Source organism: Oncorhynchus masou, chromosome 28, assembly GCF_036934945.1.
Source record: "Oncorhynchus masou masou isolate Uvic2021 chromosome 28, UVic_Omas_1.1, whole genome shotgun sequence".
NCBI classification, from domain to species: Eukaryota; Metazoa; Chordata; class Actinopteri; order Salmoniformes; family Salmonidae; genus Oncorhynchus; species Oncorhynchus masou.
Window position 1 is genome coordinate 28,239,362 of NC_088239.1, and position 10,781 is coordinate 28,250,142.

Sequence of the window (10,781 nt, forward strand, 5' to 3'; positions counted from 1 at the left end):
ATGGCCTCGGGGAGGACGCTGAAGTTCGCCCTGTGCGAGGTGCTGCAGTTCGCAGGCCTGTGCGTGCCGCTCTTCATAGTCATGCAGAGGTTCGCCCTCATTGTAGCGCGGGTCAAGAGCGTGGCGCAGCCACCCGGCGACGCAAGCACCACCTACTGGCTCACCGTGGCCTCCTCCATCGCCTATGTCACCTCTGCTGCCCTGCTTGTCTGGGTGCCCATGAAGTACATGGTGTTCACGAATAAGAAGTTTCTTGTCGGGAGGAAGAAGTGGTGAGTGTCTGTCTGGCCTGTCTGGTCTGTGGCCTAGTTGGTAATCTACTGTCTAAGCTCGGAGCTAGGAGCTGTAGCTGTGATATAACAGCACAGTGTTTTCTGGAACAGAGCCTTGGGGTGTAGTAATGGCTGTCGGGTCTTTGTGGCGGGAACCTGACCGGTAGCTGTGCTGTGTCCGATTCTCGACGGGCTTGCAATTGTTTTTGCAGTATACGTACATCAATATTTACATTTTTTGAAAACCTCTAGCCTATAACTCAAACTATCCCTCCTTTATCTATCTCCTTTTCTCTCTCTCTCGCTCTCTCTCCTCTCTCTCTCTCTCTCTCTCTCTCTCTCTCTCTCTCTCTCTCTCTCTCTCTCTCTCTCTCTCTCTCTCTCTCTCAGGAGGCCGGTGGCCCTGGTCTATATGATACTTTCCACATTACCCTGCTTTGCCTTTCTCATCGCCAGCTCAGAGGTAAACCATGTGACCCCAGTAGTGTCCATCATTTGTTAATTCTCATCTCAGTGTGTCTATGTTTGACCATTGACACTCGACCTGTTGGTTACCTTCTAAGTCAGAGGTATTCACTTCCAGGCCTTGAGGTCTGCAGTACTGCTAGTTTTCAGTTCCTCCTCCCCCCAGTAGCTGATTAATAGATTAATGCCATTGAGCAGCCCGAGAGTCCACTCACCTGATGTACCTGGTCTAAATCCGTCCCTGATTGGAGTCGAGGAATGATGAAAACAAGTAGACGTCAATGTCTGGATTGTACTACTCCACTTCTATGTCATTCTACTGTATGTCTAGATCAGGGATGGGTAACTGGCAGCCCCCCCAACCCCATTTTGTAGGCCCGTGGACCAGTTAGAACAATAGAATACACAACTTGCAATTTCGAAATTTGGTTGTGCATCAGCAGTCACTCAATTCGCCCATGTCAGCTATTTTTATTTTTTATTGGTAAGTTAGTCTAGTGGCTAGCTATCTAAACTTTTAGAAAGCATGGTTGAATTATCTACCGGTATGGGGCCCATTGATCATCAGTTATCATATTAAAATTGGCAAACATTTGCTTCCACCTTCTGGCAAAATGTGTAGAATTGCATGAAATTAGTTCTAAAATTGCAAAATCTTCTTTCTGCCCCATGGCAAAATGTTTAGAATTGCAGCAAACTTGCTTTAAAACGCCAACATTTTCTCTCTGCCCCATGACAAAATGTGCATAATTGCAGGAAATTTACTTTTTAAAATGTGCCGCTAAAATGTTTTGCTCGCAGGGGGGCCCATTAGCCACTGGGCAGACCGAAGAGCCACTGCGGCCCCTCATGATGAGTTCTGTTTTTTTGTGGGCCCCCACCCCATCAAGTTGCCCATCCCTTGTCTTGATGGTTCCATGCACATCGAACCCTACTACGCAGAATGCCGACTGTCGTCTACCTACTCTACCACTATGGCACCACCACAGCATTATGAAAGTTCCTTGAAGTGCAGTGTCATAGCGGGGGTCTTATGAGAGAGGAGGGGGTAAAGGTAATGAGAGCAGAGGAACAGTTGGGTTCTCAGGGGAGCAATCTACAGACCTATGACCAAGGAGCAACTGATAAGCAGCTGAGTTCCTCATCCTGCCCCAGCCACCCTGGTCACATTGGCTGTCTGTCTGGCACTTCCCCGCTTCCTGTCTGTGATGTGCCCACCTCCTATTAGCTGTCTATGAAGCACTTTTTAAGGGTTACAAAAGGTCCATGGGTGACTCAGGTCCTTGGTTTATCTGCTCTCTTTTACATAAGAGGAGCCATAAATTCAGCCCAGTCTCTTTTGTTCCGTGTCCTGTACAGTGATTAGCTCACTAACCAAGTGTCACAGAGGGTATACACTGAGTGTACAAAACATTAGGAACACCTTCCTAATATTAAATTGCACACTCTTTTTCCCCCCTCAGAACAGCCTCAATTCATCAGGGCACGTTCCACAGGGATGCTGGCCCATGTTGACTCCAATGCTTCCCACAATTGAGTCGTGTTGACTGGATGTCCTTTAGGTGATGGACTGTTGTTGATACACACGGGAAACTGTTGAGCGTGAAAAACCCAGCAGCATTGCAGTTCTTGACATACTCAAACCAGTGCGCCTGGCACCTACTACCATACCCCCTTCAAAGGCACTTAAATATTTTTTCTTGCCCACTCACCCTCTGAATGGCACACACACACAATCCATGCCTCAATCATCTCAAGGCTCAAAAATCGTTCTTTAACCTGTATCCGCCCCTTCATCTACACTGACTGAAGTAGATTTAACAGGTGACAGCAATAAGGGATCATAGTTTTCCCCTGGTCAGTCTATGTCCTGGAAAGAGCAGGCGTTCCTAATGTTTTGTACACTCAATGTACAGCACTCATAGGGTTGTATGTAGTGTTTGGAGAAGGTTTGGAGGGGAAGTCAAGCTGGTACCTGATTGGCACATGAGGGTTTCATTAGATCACAATCGGGGCTAGCATTGTAGTCTGATTTGAATCACTGATTGGTTTTGATCATTGTTTTCTCTCAGGTGCAGATCAATAACAGTATAAGACAGGATACGTTTGCAGAGCTCCCCGTGTCGTTGGTGCTCTTCTCTCTCATCTGCATCGATATTGTGGAGAGGATCCGCCACAGTCGACTCACTGGACACGGTGAGAATACAAAGCTCTGTGTTAAACACACACTTTAATTGAACATTGGCAAGCTACTCAACCTGGTCGAAGGGCAATTCGTTGGATTTGGTATGTAAATGAGTTCCCTCCATTTAGAAAGATACACTACATGACCAAAAGTATGTGGACACCTGCTCGTTTGAACATCTCATTCCAAAATCTTCTGCATTAATATGGAGTTAGTCCTCCTTTTGCTTTCCACTAGATGTTGGAAAACTTCTGCGGGAAATTGCTTCCATTCAGCCACAAGTGCATTAGTGAACATCCAGCACTGATGTTGGGCGATTAGGCCTGTCTCTGCGTTCCAATTCATTCCAAATATGTTTGATGGGTTTGAGATCAGGGCTCTGTGCAGGCCAGTCAAGTTCTTCCACACCGATCTCGAGAAACCTTTTCTGAATGGACCTTGCTTTGTGCACAGGGGCATTGTCATGCTGAAACAGGAAAGGGCTTTCCCCAAACTGTTGCCACAAAGTTTGAAGCACATAATTGTCTAGAATGTAATTGTATGCTATAGCATTGAGATTTCCCTTCACCTGAACTAAGGCGCCTAAAAACAGCCGCAGAACATTATTCCTCCTCCACCAAACTTTACAGTTGGCACTATGCATGGTGGCAGGTAGGGTTCACCTGGCATCTGCCAAACCCAGATTTGTCTCTTGGACTGCCAGATGGTGAAGCGTGATTCAGCACTCCAGAGAACGCATTTCCCGTACGGACTCGGGAGAGGCAAAGGTCGAGAGCTGTACGTCCTCCAAAACACAACCCAACCTTCTTGACAAAATGCCCACTTAACCCGGAAGCTAGTTGCACCAATGTGTCGGAGGAAACATCGTGTCAGCGTGCACTGCGCCCGGCCCGTCACAGGAGTCGCTAGTGCCCGATGGGACAAGGACATAACTGCCGGCCAAACCCTTCCCTAACCCAGATGACATTGGACCAATTGTGCGCCGCATCCTGGTCTCCCAGTCGTGGCAAGCTAGGACAGAGCCTGGACTCGAACCCAGGACCTCTAGTGGCACAGCTAGCACTGCGATGCAGTGCCTTAGACTGCTGAGCCACTCGGGAGGCCCAGAGGCATTTTTGAACTTAGTAGGGAGTGTTGCAACTGAGGAAAGATGCTTTTTTACGAGTTACGTGCTTCAGCACTTGGTGGTCCCGTTTTGTGAGCTTGTGTGGCCTACCACTTCACGGCTGAGTTGTTGTTGCTCCTAGACATTTTCACTTCACAATAACAGCACTTAAAGTTGACGGCGGCATCTCTAGCAAGGCAGAAATTTGACGAACTGACTTGTCGCATGACAGTGCGACGTTGAAAGTCACTGAGCTCTTCAGTAAGGCCATTCTACTGTCAATGATTGTCTATGGAGATTGCATGGCTGTGTGCTCGATTTTATACACCTATCAGAACCGTGTGTGGCTGAAATAGCCCAATCCACTAATTTGAAGGGTGTCCACATACTATTGTATACAGTATATAGTGTATATTACTTTACGTTGTGAATAGAATCGTGGTCTTACAATATCATTCAAATTAGAGGATGTATAGTATAATACTTCTTGCTCGGTTGTACAATAGCATATGACTTGGATGACATAGTATTATGCATCTTTCGCTGAGACCACGTTGCTTGTTGCGTTGTAACAACAAATGAGAATTACTGTGAGAATTTACATTGGTGGTTCGGAGAACTAATGACAAAGGTTCGGATAATCTATGTAAAAGTTTAGGAGAACGAGGTTAAGTTTAGGAAAAGGGTTAGGAGACGGATAAGCTGAAAGCTACAGTTGTCCCTGACGTGAGTGGAACATGCAACCTTTGGATTGCTAGACGCTCGTCCATCCTCCCGACCAACCTCCCTACTTTCCTTTCTGTCTAAAGTTACTAGACCATTAGTACATATCATACGTCTTGTAGGTGTACAGAAAATATGTGTAATATGCTTTGTATGGATCTGAGTCCAGGCTGAGCAGCTGTTGCATCTACTCAACCAAACAATACATGATCCACTGAGCACAACCTCTTGTCACATGCAGCGGGACCAACAGTAGTGTAATTTCAGGACAACAACAATACTCCCACTATCAGGGGATATGTCCTCTATCTCAGGAAATGAACAGGAAATGCAATGTATGACCCACCAACTGATTATTCGTAACTGTGCCGAATTGGCAAAAACCATGACGCTGTTCTAAGGGTGGCTGTCATTTTCTTGGAATCCCTTTATTTGAAGAAATGGCCAGATCCAAAACGTTTGTCCTTTTCCACTGATCAGAAAAGCTATTGGTCAAATATAGTGCCTATATAGCCCAGAGAGAAAATCCCTGTGTTTGTGCTCTGTTCTACTTTGTTGGACTCTGGTTAAATCAACATTGTTCTAATGTCATTTGTCAATGTATTGTGATGTGGAATCTATGTTTTTAAAGTACATTGGATTTGCAAAAAAGTCCAACTTTTTTGAAGTTGAAATTTCAACCCCAGGATTATGTAATGCTAACCAATTTTCAACATAGACAAATCTTGTATAATAAAATAACTTGAATTTGTACCTTTTGAAACAACGTCAGATCTTCAATGTTATTTATATCCACTATCAGAAAAAAAGCAATAGGCTGGGCAGCATCTCCAACTGGAGAATTGATCTATAGCTACCCTTTGGTCTCCCATCTAGGGTTTCAACCAAGCCCAGCGTAGCTATTTGACACTGACTGCTACAAATTTGCTATCGTGAGAATGATTATTGAGAATTCTCCACTTAAAATGTTTATAGATTCACTGTTGCTATTGAAGTCATTTCAAAGAGTAAGTTTAATGACATGAAATTAAATGAAACCATACTTTATTAATCATAATGTATATCATGAATTCTACTGTTTAGGCCTATATAGAACAGGTATCTTTTCAATTCAACCCAGGATTCAACTAAATATAGAGTTTCATGCTTTCGTTGATTTCAAATGTAATCTACACGTGAGTTATTAATATGTTGGATTCACATCTCCATCTCAAACAAATTTAAGTGAGGAATAGGACTAAATCAAATAAGAATGATTTAAAGTGCATTTAAAGTTTGATTTGATTTAGCGCTGTTTAGTCGTATTCTTTCTTTATAAGGGCTCAGGGCCAGACCCAGATGCAGATGGTTTGAGTGATTGATATTTATTACTTCCAAAAGGCTTAGGCAAGAGAATAGTCATGGACAGGCAAAAGGTCAAAACCAGATCAGAGTCCAGGAGGTACAGAGTGTCAGGCAGGCTCGAGGTCAGGGCAGGCAGACTGGTCAGGCAGGCGGGTTACAAATTCCAGGAGGTACAGAGTGGCAGGCAGGCTCGAGGTCACGGCAGGCAGACTGGTCAGGCAGGCGGGTTACAGAGTCCAGGAGGTACAGAGTGGCAGGCAGGCTCGAGGTCAGGGCAGGCAGACTGGTCAGGCAGGCGGGTTACAGAGTCCAGGAGGTACAGAGTGGCAGGCAGTCTTGAGGTCAGGGCAGGCAGACTGGTCATGCAGGCGGGTTACAGAGTCCAGGAGGTACAGAGTGGCAGGCAGGCTCGAGGTCAGGGCAGGCAGACCGGTCAGGCAGGCGGGTTACAGAGTCCAGGAGGTACAGAGTGGCAGGCAGGCTCGAGGTCAGGGCAGGCAGACTGGTCGGGCAGGCGGGTTACAGAGTCCAGGAGGTACAGAGTGGCAGGCAGGCTCGAGGTCAGGGCAGGCAGACTGGTCAGGCAGGCGGGTTACAGAGTCCAGGAGGTACAGAGTGGCAGGCAGGCTCGAGGTCAGGGCAGGCAGACTGGTCAGGCAGGCGGGTTACAGAGTCCAGGAGGTACAGAGTGTCAAGCAGGCTCGAGGTCACGGCAGGCAGACTGGTCAGGCAGGTGGGTTACAGAGTCCAGGAGGTACAGAGTGGCAGGCAGGCTCGAGGTCACGGCAGGCAGACTGGTCAGGCAGGTGGGAAAAGAGTCCAGAAAACAGGTAAGGGTCAAAACCGGGAGGACTAGCGAAAGAGGGAATAGCAAAAGCACGGGGAAAAACACGCTGGTTGACTCGAAACAGACAATGCGAACTGGCACAGAGAGACAGGAAACACACGGATAAATACACTGGGGAAAATAAGCGACACCTGGACAATCACAAGGACAGGTGAAACAGATCAGGACGTGACATTCTTTCAGATTTTTGGTTGAGATCCAACATATAACGGATTAATTTATAGACAAATTGGAATTAAAGCCAGTCATTGGCACAGATGGATCTATCCAAACAGAACATAAACTTTACAGTATATACAAAAGTATGTGAACACCCCTTCAAATGAGTGGATTTGGCTATTTCAGCCACACCCATTGCTGAAAGGTGTAAAGTGGAAATGTTTAGGCTCAACAACGGCTCGGAGACCTCCGAGTGCTGTAGCACGTAGCATGTAAAAATCCTCTGTCCTTGGTTGCAACATTCACTACCAAGTTCCAAACTGCCTCTGGAAGCAATGTCAGCACAATAACGGTTCGTTGGGAGTTTCATGAAATGGGGTTCCATGGACAAGCAGCCACACACAAGCCAAGATCACCATGCGCAATGCCAAGAGTTGGCTGGAGTTGTGTAAAGCTCACCACCATTGGACTCTGGAGCAGTGGAAATGCGTTCTCTGGAGTGATGAATCTCCCAGGCGGTTGGGTTTGGCGGATGCCCCAATGCATAGTGCCAATTCTATGTTTTATGGTTTGGTTTAGGTCCCTTAGTTCTAGTAAAGGGAAATCTTAACAGTACACCAATGACAAATTTGTGCAAAAAAGCAAGGTCCATACAGAAATGGTTTGTTGAGATCAGTGTGGAAGAACTTGACTGACCTGCACAGAGCCCTGACCTCAACCCCATCAAACACCTTTGAGATTAATTGGAACACCGACTGCAAGCCAGACTTGATTGCCCAACATCAGTGCCCGACCTCACTAATGCTTTCGTGGCTGAATGGAAGCAAGTCCCAGCAGTGTTGCAACATCTAGTGGAAAGTCTTCCCAGAATAGTGGAGGCTGTTATGCAGCAAAAGGGGGAACAACTCCATATTAATGCTCATGATTTCGGAATGAGATGTTCGACGAACCCGTGTCCACATACTTCTGGTAATGTAGTGTACATAACCTTCTAATGTTGAGCTGTTGTTGCATAGACAATCAAACACAATACTATATCACTTTTGCAATAGGGTAAATAGCAGACCATTTTCAATGTATAAACAAGTTTATGAGTCAATATATATTTTCATATTTGCACTATTAATATAAAGTGTATAAATATATAAAAAACTTTCAGAGTGAGAGTATCAGAACAACACTCTGAAGGGAGGCATTTCTCTCAAGCACACATTCATAGCTAAGCTACAGCAACATTTCTGACTCATTTTGCTGACTCAAAAGATAATTACTAGAAAAAAGGATGTCCCAGTTTTACAATCATGCCAATTCAGAAGAAATAAATAAGGAAGTGGCCAATCGTGAGGTCATTTGGGATTCTACTAATCACAGTGAGACTGAGACTTCATCAGAAGTGAGATTAGTTAAAAAAAAAAATAATAATATATATATATATATATATATATATATATATATATATATATATATATATATATATATATATATATATATATATATATATATAACATTACCAAATTCAAACAAACCTTCCATAGTTGGCTACTGTAGAAAATCAAGTGTTAGATTGTGAGTCTAATAATGATGAGGCTGTGTGAAAAGCTCTCAAATGGTTGAGAATATGTGGGCTTCATGACAAAAAGTCAGAATAACCTAGGTCACACATTACGTTGCACTGATATGTCAACAGGAATCTCGCAACTAAATTGCTCTGCAAATAAACCCATCTCTCTCAGCAAAGTTGTGATTGGATTTTTATCCTATTCTTTAACTTAGATTTTTGGTTGAGATGGAGACCGAATCCAACATATAATTTATTAAATCAGTGGCAAAGAACTACCCAAGCAGAAGACACATCTCCTTCAAATGTTGATATTTGGTTGTGTTGACAAACAAAACACAATTCAATATCACTTTTGCAGTAGAGTCGATAGCCTGATATGTTGGATTCACGTCTGCAAAAATGAAAGTTAAAGAAGAGGATTAAGCCAGTGGCTCAGATGAAACTATCCAAGAAGTAGATACATCTCCTTTTAAATGTTGATATTTGGTTGCATTGTCAACCAAACACAATTCAATATTACTTTTCTAATACAGTAATTGGCCTAAAGAGTAACACATCCATGGCCACATTTTGAAGATACTGTAACTATAATGTCCTCCTATGTAATCATAGAAAGGGTGCACAATCAAGATAGCATGCAAAGGTCGCAGTTCTGTGGAGATCTTCACAATTGCGACAATAAAGAATTTCAAAGAGCATTGATCACTTGCACTATGCATAGTGTACGTACTTTTAAAGTAATCTCAACTGCAATCCAGGTCATTTGGTTGTGCGATAAGATAGAGCGCAGTGGTAACACATTAACGTTTATTTTTATTTTTATAAATGAACAAAATATCTGACGTATTCCCAATTGAACATTGTTGATAAAATGGTTGAAAGTGCAGTGATAAAACATTTCAGTGACTAAACCAAAAATCAGACACGGTTTTTCCATAAAAATTTGCCGGTGCTTTTAGAAAGCATAGTGATAACACATTTGGTATTCAACAAACTTTTGGCTGTTTTCTTGAGGGAGTGAATGTAGTTTGTAATCATATCTATCAACGTCTCAACAAAATATCACCCACTTGTCCACGTTGAAACGACGTGGTGTGCTCCATGGTTCTGTGCCATAATGGATGTTCTGATCTGGGTTGTTATGACATGGCTAACATACCCATGTGCTGTTGTCTTTCCATCCAGCTAACGAATTGGCCCGAGATGCTGAGATCCCTTCCACTCTCCTCACGAACGTAACCCCAGTGACACCGGTAAACCCAGAAAACCCTGCAGCACCCGTAATGCCAGGTGTGCCCAGGCACCCTACACAACCAGGGCAACCTGGTAGTCCAAATGGGCAGGACCAGAACGGGGCGGGGTCTCAACCAGAGGCCAATTGGACACTCCAGGGGATGCCAGGTAACCAGATACAAGGCAGACAGTTCAGCATGTCAGGCCTGAGCTCGCGCTCGGCATGCTCTGCACGCTCGGCCAGCATGTCCACAGACCACGGCGTCTCAACATATGCCTACACAGGCGCGTTGCGCTTCTTGTGTGCCAGCGATGCTCGAGCCGAAGTGTTTGTGGACAGCTTTCTGTTCTGGATGGACACGGTGGAGATGGTGAGGGTGGCAGGGCACCCGGCGGTCTACTACTCGGGCTGGGTGTTCCCTATCTACATCTTCAGCTACCTGTCGTGCCTGCGGCTGGTAGTCATGCCCCACAGTCCCCTGCTGTCGTTGCTAGGCGTGGCCCTGCAGGATCTGCCTTTCCTGATTGTGCGTATCGGCCTCATTGCCTTCTTCGGCTTTGTAACGCCACTCCTCTACCTGATGAAGAACTTGCTTGTTTGTCTGGCCTTCATCTACTTCAACTTCCTGACCAAGCTGGGGGCCTTCAACACCGAGAGGATGTTCTGATGTGAGCTGCCGACCACGTATGAGAAAAAACTATGGACTGTGATAGACTTTATGACAGAGACAAAGTAGTCACCAAACCAAAGGAAGACAAAAACAAGAACAGCGATGACAATAGGATGTTATGGAGAACATGAAAAGAATTGGAGAGTATTACTGTGTGCACCACAGCCAAGACAGATGGATCCATTTCATAATGATGATTCTGATGAAAGGAGGGAC

At 44.8% G+C, this 10,781-nt stretch overlaps 1 protein-coding gene across 1 annotated transcript; it reads left to right on the top strand.

Annotated features, from left to right (window-relative positions):
- LOC135518560 (transmembrane protein 236-like) lies at nucleotides 1–10,562 on the top strand. Its single transcript, XM_064943726.1, has 4 exons — nucleotides 1–272; nucleotides 663–735; nucleotides 2,810–2,933; nucleotides 9,847–10,562. Exons 1-4 carry the CDS (start codon nucleotides 1–3, stop codon nucleotides 10,560–10,562), a joined length of 1,185 nt encoding a protein of 394 aa, XP_064799798.1.
- The last annotated feature ends 219 nt before the right edge of the window (nucleotides 10,563–10,781 follow it).